The following is an 11,714-nucleotide window of genomic DNA, read 5'->3' as shown; positions in this document are numbered from 1 at the left end:
GGGAGTTACCTTCATTTCTTCAGTTTCTCAGCAATGAAAGATTTAAGATCTTTGAATTACACCTCCCACAATACTTGTTAAAATACACAAAGCTGATCGGACTTGTTATATCTCTTTTTGCTATCCACCCCTTAAAGCCTATAATCCCTATGGAAAACATGAACTGTTGACCTCATTCAGGTAAACTAACACGTGGATCCGGGCTTTAATCCTATTGCTTTCGTGGGGTTTGGTGATATTTAGTGATATAGATATATTCTTATTTTAAAATATATGGATATATTCTAATTGAACAGAAATGAGAGACATTATTGCTACTTTGTCGTGTACATTGGCCACAAGAGGGCACTGCTTCCCTGTGGTAATTCCTTGGATTTTACTATTTTGATGGGACGTTTTAATACACATACCATTCAAAAATTCAAATCAAATGACTAAATGGGAGCTTAGTTGGTACAGAAACCTGATCCTGAAACATAAAAAACATATATAGGAGTAGAATGAACAAGAATAACTCCTTTAGCAGCAAAACAGTGAAAGTAAGGAGAGTATGGAGTAGTGACAGATTTGAGAAGTGTGATATTTGCAGTTCTGATTTGAACAAAAATCAAATGTAATGAGGTTTTTAGTAACAGTTATAGGGTGTTATGTATGTGTGTTCACATTTAGTTTGCATGTGCACAGTCCCTTGATAGTAAATCTGAGATGGGATAAATAATAATGACATAAATCCACCAAAACCAAATATTATAATTGGAATATTTACTGGCACAACTGCTGTTGACCAAGCATGGGCTGTGTGTTTGTCTGTACAAGTTCTGAAACGTTCACCGTCTTGCATGGCCTCTTCAAACAAAATAACCGGTGTGCTCTTTTGAAAGAAAAAGAAACAAATGTGGCATTTCGTGCAATTACTCTGCGGGACTGGTTCCACCAGAAACCAGTGATTTCTTAGAAATCATACGGTTGTATTTAGATCAAGGAAATCAGTCAGCACCTATCCTTTTATTCACCAACTGAGTGATAACTATTCTTGATTCCTGCACTTAAAATGTAATGTAATTTAACTGGGCAGGTTTTCAAAACCAACAGCAATTACATTACGCTAGAACTGATAGGTTTCTTTTTGCGGTCACTAAAGAATCGAATGTGCAACTAAACACTCAGATTTAACTGAAATACTTAGTGGTACATTGTTAGCATTTTCATTTGACAAGCTGGATTGCTTCAGGCCGTGTGTATCTTTTGCAGTGATTGCATCTTGTCAATGGTTGGAACGACACCTTGGGGTTTTCCCAGAGCTGAGAATGTTACATCACGTCATTTGCATAAACATCACAAAGTAGTTGTCTATATAAATAAACTTCCAGCTAAATGTATACAGACAAGGTGATTAACGCAAACATTATAAACATATTGGATCAGTTCCACCCTTAGCGTTTTAAACCTGTCAAAGGGTTCAAACATATATTGGGCCCACAGCTTTTCACGTTTAAATTGCCATCGCAAAAGCTCAGTGGATCCTGCTGATTTTGCTTGGTTTCTACGCACCTTGCTGAAACACATGCAAATGGTTTGTTGGACTTAAAAATCTGTCTTTCCTAGATGAGAGAGACAGAAAGTTTCCATTAATCTTTCTTATTTAAGCTGCATTGATAGCTAATATTTTGGAAAAACTCTGGAAATTTAGCACAGATAAAACGTATCACCTAACACAAAAGGATTTCTTTATGTAGGAGATGAAAACTGAGTATTTCTCTTTGTTTGATTTGACCCAGATGAGTCATGTTGAGAACAAATCTGCATTCTTTAAAAAACAATAAGATGCCCTTTTTCGATAAGGTTACCCGATGCCCTCTGGTGGATAATATTATGGATGTTCTTAATATAATTGTGTTTTTTTTTTCTTCATGTAATATTCCTTATGATTATTGAAGCCTGAATACACTCAATGCACTTTTTTTCACTATTTCTGCAAAAATGTATTAATGAATAAATTAAAATAAAATGATAAAATAAATAAATTCCTCAATCTTGATTTCAAACATCAGATACAGAATTTGTATTTTGTACATTTTAACATATTTTCCAGGAAACATGCAAGTATAAATCTTCAGTCAGCTGCTTTCAGGGTAAAATACCCAAGCTTTGACGTTATGGTTGAGAAAATGATTGCTTTCTCAAAATTTTATAATGTCACAGTAGAATATTATTAAAGGAATGGTTTACATAAAAATGATAATTTGCTAAATATTTACTCACCTTCAGGCCATTGAAGATGTACATGAGTTTGTTTCTTCATCAGAACAGATTTGGAGACATTATGCAGTATGCCACTTGCTCACCAATGGATCCTCTGCAGTGAATGGGTGCCGTCAGAATGAGAGTCCAAACATCTGATAAAACACTACAGTAATCTACAAAACTCAAGTCATGTGTTTCTAACAAACAAATTCATCATTTGAAGATTTAAAAAAAATATATATATTTATTAAAATCCCAAGAAATCTGCATAAATCTGTATATAAATCCATTTTAAAACAGTTAAAAAAATCTGGATGTGGTTTAAATATGGCTAGCCATGAAACAAGCAATATTCAAGTTAAAATGTATGAGATTGAAACAAACTGGATTCATTCCTGATAAATATATAAACCTGGTCACTGTGTATTTGAAACACATACACAAATTGAATACTTTTACACAAATCGTATTGTTTCTTGTTGTTATTATTGTTTATGTATGACCGGAAAATATACACTACATTGAGATTTGTATGCAAGTAAAATACATAAATATTAAGCCTAAAATGTTTAGAGTGTAGAGTTGTCTTCTTACTTGACTTCCCATGTCCTACTTCCAAATGTTCTCTAGCCAAGTTATTCTCGTTCTGATGATTTCCTGCCTTAGTATTTTTGACTCATTCTGATTGGTCCATCTGTAAAAATCTTCTTCTGTATTGTCTCTCTCCCATTTTCACTCTCTCTCTCTAGCATGTCAGTTTTGCAGCCATGGAATCTGCATGTGATAATGATCTTAGTCATTCTCATGCAGAAAGAGAGAGAGACATTGTCCAGGTGAAAACAGTGTTAACTGCAATAGTGTAAAGAGACGACAGCATAAGAAATGTGGGTTTGGCACTGTCAGAAAAACACTCTTCTCACTACCCACATGTATTAAAAAACAACTGCCACTTTGCTAAGGTGGCAGTTCCTGAGAATTTTTTATTGATAGACTTATTATTGGCAAAACCATAATTTGAGAGAGAAAATACATTTTGAATGTGAATGTAACCTTAAACTCAATAGGTATCCACATCTGCATTAAGTGATTATTGAGATGCAGCTCAAGATACATGACATACTGTATACTCCAATAACAATTTTGAAGACCTGCAAGTATTTGCAATACCTTGGCAAATATTAGAATACCTGCAACTCAGACTTGAGGTGAGTCATACTTTTACAGACTAAACTGAGTTTTTACAGTCCATGTGTTTGCTGTTACAAGCTTTCGGAATCTATAATGTTTATTTCCACTAGATGGCACTTGTGTACTTCAACACTCATTTATTTCAGTAACTTTTTGATCAGTCTAATCTGTATATTTTTATATTTCGACTATTTTATAATGCTTATTGTGATTTATATACTCAACTGTTGTATATTTGAGGAATATTTATTCTTTCTAAGAGTTTTCTTTGGTTATATTTTATTTTGCTCCCATCGTGCCTTTGTATGTCACTTCCTGTTTTGTCACGGAGAACGAGTCAGAACTGCGGTCCGAGTTTCACAGAGCAATTCTGCTGATCATATGGAATGATGTAATCATTGCAAAGTTTAAAGTATTTCTATTTAGAAGTCATCCGATAAAGAAGCTTCAAGATAACCCCCTCTCTTAGCTCATAAGCAGGCAAAAGTGGTATGTGGATGTATTTTCTGTTTATGTACGAGTTTAAAGTCATGTGTGTTTTACATGTAACTGAATGTATGACATGTTTGTTGTATATTCACCCTTTTTTACTCAGTTCTACGGTGTTGGTGTTGGAGTCTAAGTCCAGAACACATTAAACATCAGTTAAAGAACCTCAGCCTTCGCGTCATGACTAAGGGCGGGCATAGTAGAACACTTACTGCGTCGGTGAAGGCCAACTGCATCAGATCGTAAAGCTGCACGAGGAAATCGGCCATCAAGAGGCGCCACATGTTGAATGAGGGAAGTACAACATGAAAAGATTGCAATTGACTTGACTGAAGCAAGCAAAGGCTGAACAAGCAAGCACTTTTGAAGTTAGTGACTTGGAAGCAGCGCAAGGTCTTGTGAACTGTCACTGAGGTTTCAATTGCTCTGGTATTTCCATCATTCCCATTCTAAGATAAAGTTGGACATTTTTCTATTATCGTTTGACTTATTAAGAAACTAAAAGGGACTAAACAGATAAACAATTTTGCTACTATTAAATAAGACTAAAGTTTGAATTTTCTGTTGTATTCAAGTATTTGTGTATACTTCATCATTTAAGCGTGTTGATATTCACATTTTTTCTTTACAAGTTGAATTCATAGACTACTTCTTGACAGTTCTGTAGCTTGTTATCATTTACATGATTGGATCACATAAGTGTAGCTGAGATAACCGCTTTACACTAAACTTTAGATTGCTCTTTGAATATTCACATTATAGTGCAACACAGGTTTAGCATGTCAAACACAAGTGAAAATACATTGCTGGCTACTAAAGAAGTTAGCTATACAACCCCTACTGCACAAGACGTAGACAATGCAGAGCAGGTCATTCCATCAGAGCAGGCTGATATAACTGAACAAGTTGAAGTGGCTGCACAAGTACAACAACCTCAGGTGGACATAGATAATACACAGCTCTCAGATATTAGAAGAAGCCAGCGAGCACGCACGCTTACCGAGAAGGGTAAAACGCTGCAAGACGCTAGACTAAATGATCTGAAAAGAAGCTTTGAGCAGAAGTATAGAAGGTGGAAGTATCACATCAATGGTTTGAAAAGAGCCATTAAGAACAATGATGATGCAGAATTGATTTGTGAAGTTGTGAGCACCATTAATGCCACTCAGTCTGAGGTCGACCATATTTATGGTGATATAAGAAGCATCACAAGCCCTGAACCTGAAATTCGGAGGAAAAATGACACTTGCCTTGCCATTACTAGCACTGCAAATGAGAAGTCTCAAAGATTCCTCAACGGTGATCCTAAGGACATTCCCTGGCCTGATTCAGATTCAGTGTTTGAAGCCACTGTGTCCAGCATCATCTCAGCAACCTCCAGTAAGTCAAAGTCTGTTTCCAAGATGTCCAGTCAATCTTACAGTGATTCTCTGCAGAAAAGACAAGAAGCAGCGGCTGAAGTAGCGGCTACACAAGAAGTGATTAAAATAATGAAGACACAACATCAACATGAAGAGGAAATTAGGAAACTGGAGGCAGAGGATGAAAGGTTAGCAGCAGAAAGAGAAGCTCAAGAAAGGGAAACCGAAGCTGAGAATGCAAGGAAAAGGGCTCAATTTATTTCAGAAAGCACTGTTAGAAAAATAAAGCTGGAAGAAAAGAAAAAAGAAGTGGAACGGTTGGAGGAACTAAAAAGACATAACGCAGCACAAGCAAGGCTGCAAGTTTATGCTGAAAGCATCAAAGGTGATGAGGGAGAACAGCGTTCTGCTCCTCTTCTTCAACAAAGGCAAGAACATTATGTTTTTCAACCAAGCGTTCCTTTTTCTCTCTCTCAGCCATTTACGCTCGCTCAAGACACTGCTCCTTTCAACCAACCCTCTTGTTCTTCTCAAAGGTTACCCCAAGCTCATATCTCTCAGTCACCTACATGGCCTGCTCCCAACGAAGCTTCTAATGATCTTGTGAAGGCACTGGCTGAAGCGATTACAGCCAATAGGATTCCAATTACAGAACCTGTTGTTTTTTCTGGAGATCCCCTGAAGTATAATGACTGGAAGCTGTCCTTCCAGACGTTAATTGATCGCAAGAACTTGCCATCACAAGAAAAGCTATTCTTTCTACGCAAGTATGTAGGTGGTCCGGCCAAGAGAGCGATTGAAGGACATTTTGTGGCTGGAACAGAAATGGCTTACACGGCAGCCTGGAACATCCTTGATGACCGGTTCGGCAATCCGTTCGTAGTTGGCAAATCTTACCGTGACAAAATACAGTCTTGGCACAAGATTGCTACCAAAGACAGCAAAGACCTCCAGGAATTTGTAGATTTCCTAAGCAGTGTTGAATCAGCAATGCCTTATGTACAAGGTTTACAAGCTCTGAATGACTGTGTTGAAAATCAAAGAATATTAGCCAAATTGCCAGACTGGTTGAGTTCACGTTGGAATAGAGTAGTCACCAAGTTTCAAGATGAATACAAAGGATTCCCAGATTTCAAATACTTTGTTGAATTTCTTAACAAGGAAGCTAGAATCGCATGCAATCCTATCACCTCACTGCAAGCGATAAAGCCAGCAGAGCAAGAAAGGTTCAAGCAATCAGATCAAGATCATTATAAGTTTCAGAGGAATCGCAACTCAAGTGCAAAGACATTCACCACTAGTTCCAGTGAAAGGACTAGCCTTATGTGTGTCTTTTGTAAGAGATTAGGCCACACTCTTCATAAGTGTCGCAAAATTATGGAAAGACCAATTGAGGAAAGATTGAAGTTTGTACAGTCTGAGAAGTTGTGCTTTGGCTGTCTTAAGACTGGTCATAACTCCAGAAGCTGCACCTCTAGGAGTGTGTGTGAAAAATGTGAGAAGTGTCACCCAACAAGCCTACACCAGGACCGTGTAAATAAATGCCCAGGACAAAGCTCTAGAACCAGTCAAGATCAGTTCAAGGTCAATCACGGATCTGCAGATAGAACAGCCGAATCACAGAAGGTACAAGAGTCTAAGCCTGTGACTTCAAACAGAGTAGTTCAAGAAAGGAACGGCACTCATACGTCATCAATCATTCCAGTATATGTCTCAACAACAGATGAACCAAGGAAGGAGATTTTAGTGTATGCCTTGCTTGATACTCAGAGCGACACTACTTTCATTTTAAAGGACACAGCTGAGACACTTGATATCAAGAAAGAGCCTGTCAAACTCAAGATTTCCACCATAACATCCAAAACGAAGGTTGTGTCCAGTCACAAATTGAATGGTCTACAAGTAAGAGGCATTCAGTCTGAAGTTAAAATCAAACTTCCAACAACTTATACTAGAGACTACATACCTGCAAATAGATCTCATATACCCACATGTGAAACCGCAAAGAATTGGCCTCATCTAGAACATCTGGCAGATGAAATGGCTCCTGCACTTGACTGTGAAGTAGGTTTGTTAATAGGCTACAACTGCCCTCAAGCCTTACTTCCCAGGGATGTTCTCAGTGGCAATGAAGATCAGCCATTTGCACAAAGATCCGTGTTGGGTTGGAGTATCGTTGGATACAACCATGACGACAGTTATTATGAAGATGAAATCGGTGTGAGTCACAGGATTATCATGAAGCAAGTTCTACCAGCTCGTGATCCATCTCACAAACTCAAGTCTGAAGTCTGCTTTGTACAGAGGAACAAGGTTAAAGAGATGATCACTCCGGCAGAGATATTGAAGGTTTTTGAGTCAGACTTTGTAGAACGGGATAATGAGGAAGTCTCAACGTCGCAAGAAGACTTAAGGTTTTTGGCAAAATTGAATGAAGGCATTAAGCAAGTGCAAGATGGACACTATGAGATGCCATTGCCTTTTAAGGGTGAGAGGCCAGATTTGCCAAACAACAAAGCGTGTGCAGAGCATCGACTCAAATCCCTAGAGAAGCGTTTAAAGAGAGATGAACAGTACCAAAAGGACTACATGGCTTTCATGAAGGACATAATAGCAAGAGGCGATGCTGAAAGGGTCCCAGAGATGGAGTTAAGTAGTCAACCAGCATGGTATATACCTCACCATGGAGTATATAACCCACAGAAGCCAGGCAAGATTCGTATCGTCTTTGATTGCTCTGCAAGATTTCAGAATACTTCTCTGAATGAGCATCTACTGACTGGGCCTGACCTCACAAATACCCTTGTTGGAGTCTTGTGTCGTTTCCGGAAAGGGCAAGTAGCCATCATGTGTGATGTGGAGCGTATGTTCCACCAGTTCCACGTTGCTCCAAAGGATCGGGACTACCTCAGGTTCCTATGGTGGGAAGATGGAAACATGGAAGCCTCACCTTCAGTTTTTCGAATGAAGGTCCATTTGTTCGGAGCGGCCTCCTCGCCTGGATGTGCAAACTTCGGCCTCAAATACCTTGCCGTACAAGGTCAAGGCAAGTTTAATCAAGCCACAGTGAAGTTCATACAACGTAATTTTTATGTTGACGATGGCTTAGCGAGTGTGGACACTGAAGCAGAGGCAATCCAGCTTGTAAAGGAAGCCAGGGGTCTCTGCAATACCGGAAAGCTTCGCTTGCATAAATTCATCACCAACAGCAAGACGGTGATTGCCACAATTCCAAAGGAGGAATGTACTGAAGGGGCAATTGACTTTGACTTGACCCTAGGAGAACCTAAAGTAGAGAGGGCGCTCGGCATCCAATGGTGCGTGGCTTCAGACAAGTTCCATTTCAGAGTGTTAGTAAAGGAAAATCCTTTTACTAGAAGAGGTGTGCTGTCTACAGTTGCTTCCATTTTTGATCCTCTTGGATTCGTCGCTCCCTTCATTTTAGTTGGGAAAAGGACTCTACAAAAGATGTGTCAAGACAAGTTAGGCTGGGACGAACCACTTCCTGATGACCTCAAGCCGCATTGGGAAGCTTGGTTGCGAGACCTCCATAACCTGTCTTTGGTGAAGATACCACGTTGTTATGTGCCATCAACATTCAAGGATGTTCAACAATATGAGCTACACCATTTTTCAGACGCCAGTGTGTCAGGCTATGGAGTATGTTCATACCTCAGAGCTGTAACCAAGTCTGGAGAAGTCTACTGCACTCTTGTTATGAGTAAAGCTAGGGTTGCTCCAACAAAGGTAACAACAATTCCCAGACTGGAGCTCTCAGCTGCAGTGGTTGCCACAAGAACTGGTGATCTGCTCAAAAGAGAACTAGAATTGGATGGCATTCGTGAATACTACTGGACCGACTCCAAAGTTGTCCTTGGCTATATTAACAACGATGCACGACGTTTCCATGTATTTGTAGCCAACCGAGTTCAGCAGATCAGAACAAGCACTGAGACTAGTCAATGGAGATATGTGGCTTCAGAACAAAATCCAGCTGACCATGCCTCTCGTGGGCTCACCGTAAAGGAACTCATGGGATCGAACTGGTTTACTGGTCCAAGTTTCCTATGGCAAAGAGAACTCCCTAAGGATGACATTAAGGTGGGAGAAGTTAATGATGGAGACCCGGAATTCAAAAGGGCACAGGTTCTAATGACCAAGGCAAGGGAAGAGTGGTGTCTGTCAGATCGCTTGCAAAGGTTTTCAGATTGGAAGAGGGCAGTGAAAGCCATAGCAAGGCTCAAACGTTGTGCAAGGAGTGCGAAAGGTTTGGTAGAAAGATCCAACAATTCCACAACACTTGAAGAAAGGAAGGATGCTGAACAATTCATAATTTACATCGTTCAAGAAGAAGTGTTCAGTGACGAGATCAAGCATCTAAGACAAGGCAAGGAAGTTAATTCAAGTCTTTTCAACAAGCTGTACAAGTTAAGTCCGTTTATCGATGACCATGATGTCTTACGAGTGGGAGGACGATTGACACAGGCAGAGCTTCACTCTCATGTCAAGCATCCAGCCATTCTTCCTAAAGGACATCATATATCTCGTTTACTCATAAAACACTTCCATGAAAAGGTGCAACATCAAGGTCGTGGCATGACCATCAATGAAATCCGCTCCAATGGTATTTGGATTCTGGGATGCAGTAGCGAAGTTTCATCTCTCATCTACAAATGCATTAAGTGTAGGAAGCTGAGGAAATGCAATCAGGAGCAAAGGATGGCTGACCTGCCACCAGAAAGGATGGAAGCTACCCCTCCGTTCACCTATAGTGGCATGGACTGCTTCGGTCCGTTCTATGTTAAAGAGGGAAGGAAAGAGTTGAAGAGATACGGACTACTTTTCACCTGCATGTGTTCGCGAGCTGTTCATCTTGAGGTGCTGGATGATCTTAGTACTGATGCCTTTCTTAATGCACTGCGTTGTCTTATTGCTATACGTGGCAATGTAAGTCAGCTTTATAGTGATCAAGGTACCAACTTCGTGGGTGCAAAGGGAGAGTTCCTGAAGTTGATGAAGGGAATGGATCAAGAACGTGTGAAAGAGTTAGGCTGTACCTTTATCATGAACCCGCCTGCTTCCAGTCACATGGGTGGTGTCTGGGAGAGACAGATCCGGACTGTAAGGAGTGTACTAACGTCCATCCTAGACAAGTCTGCAGCAAGACTGGACAGTTCTTCCTTAAGAACATTCATGTATGAAGTAATGGCGATTGTAAATAGTCGACCATTGACCTCAGAGCACCTCAATGATCCTGTGGGACCAGAACCATTGACGCCGAATCATATACTAACAATGAAGTCCACCATCATTGCACCACCTCCTGGAGAGTTTGTGAGGGAAGATCTTTATCTTCAGAAAAGATGGAAAAGAGTTCAGTTTCTGGCAAATGAGTTTTGGACCAGGTGGAGGAAGGAATATCTGTTGAATCTGCAGCAGAGAAGTAAGTGGAATAAGAGCAGGAGAAACACCAAAATAAATGATATCGTTCTGCTTCAAGATGATTTGGCATCACGAAATCAGTGGAAGCTAGCTAAAGTGGTAGAAGTTTTCCCAGGATCTGATGGAATGGTGAGAAGACTTAAACTTCTTGTTAGTGATGCAACACTAGATAGCAAGGGTGCACGCACAAATAAGTCAGTCTACTTAGAAAGACCCATACACAAAACAGTGTTACTACTTGAAGCTGATTAAAAGGGTTAAGTTTGAAAAGTGTTTAACTGTGTATGTTAAACGTGTACAAATACTTATCCACTGAATGTTTATTAGTTCATGTTGAGTTACTGAGTATTTATAAAGTAAATTCTTTTAAGAATCACACATTGCGTGATGGTGGGAGTGTGTTTGCTGTTACAAGCTTTCGGAATCTATAATGTTTATTTCCACTAGATGGCACTTGTGTACTTCAACACTCATTTATTTCAGTAACTTTTTGATCAGTCTAATCTGTATATTTTTATATTTCGACTATTTTATAATGCTTATTGTGATTTATATACTCAACTGTTGTATATTTGAGGAATATTTATTCTTTCTAAGAGTTTTCTTTGGTTATATTTTATTTTGCTCCCATCGTGCCTTTGTATGTCACTTCCTGTTTTGTCACGGAGAACGAGTCAGAACTGCGGTCCGAGTTTCACAGAGCAATTCTGCTGATCATATGGAATGATGTAATCATTGCAAAGTTTAAAGTATTTCTATTTAGAAGTCATCCGATAAAGAAGCTTCAAGATAACCCCCTCTCTTAGCTCATAAGCAGGCAAAAGTGGTATGTGGATGTATTTTCTGTTTATGTACGAGTTTAAAGTCATGTGTGTTTTACATGTAACTGAATGTATGACATGTTTGTTGTATATTCACCCTTTTTTACTCAGTTCTACGGTGTTGGTGTTGGAGTCTAAGTCCAGAACACATTAAACATCAGTTAAAGAA

General features: G+C 39.4%; 1 protein-coding gene across 3 annotated transcripts; it reads left to right on the top strand.

Moving 5' to 3' along the window:
• The first annotated feature begins 3,498 nt into the window (after nt 1-3,498).
• Nucleotides 3,499-11,714, top strand: LOC127949234 (uncharacterized). Of its 3 annotated transcripts, none has more exons than XR_008152268.1 (2): nt 3,499-11,550; nt 11,657-11,714. XR_008152268.1 is itself a non-coding variant. In XM_052546265.1 (2 exons), the coding sequence occupies exon 2, from the start codon at nt 4,701-4,703 to the stop codon at nt 10,974-10,976; it is 6,276 nt and encodes a 2,091-aa protein (XP_052402225.1). In that variant the 5' UTR covers nt 3,499-3,921; nt 4,028-4,700; the 3' UTR covers nt 10,977-11,714. The 3 variants fall into 3 exon arrangements, 2 of the variants coding, with proteins under 2 accessions (XP_052402225.1, XP_052402226.1); XM_052546265.1 differs by having other exon boundaries at nt 3,499-3,921; nt 4,028-11,714; XM_052546266.1 differs by having other exon boundaries at nt 3,499-5,710; nt 5,819-11,714.

This window comes from Carassius gibelio, chromosome B1 (assembly GCF_023724105.1).
Source record: "Carassius gibelio isolate Cgi1373 ecotype wild population from Czech Republic chromosome B1, carGib1.2-hapl.c, whole genome shotgun sequence".
NCBI lineage: Eukaryota > Metazoa > Chordata > Actinopteri > Cypriniformes > Cyprinidae > Carassius > Carassius gibelio.
The sequence above is the reverse complement of the archived record's forward strand: the minus strand, read 5'-3'. Positions and strand labels throughout refer to the sequence as shown.

Coding starts and splice junctions, on each gene's coding strand:
- LOC127949234 (XM_052546265.1), top strand. CDS start 4,701: ATGTCAAACACAAGTGAAAATACATTGCTGGCTACTAAAGAAGTTAGC.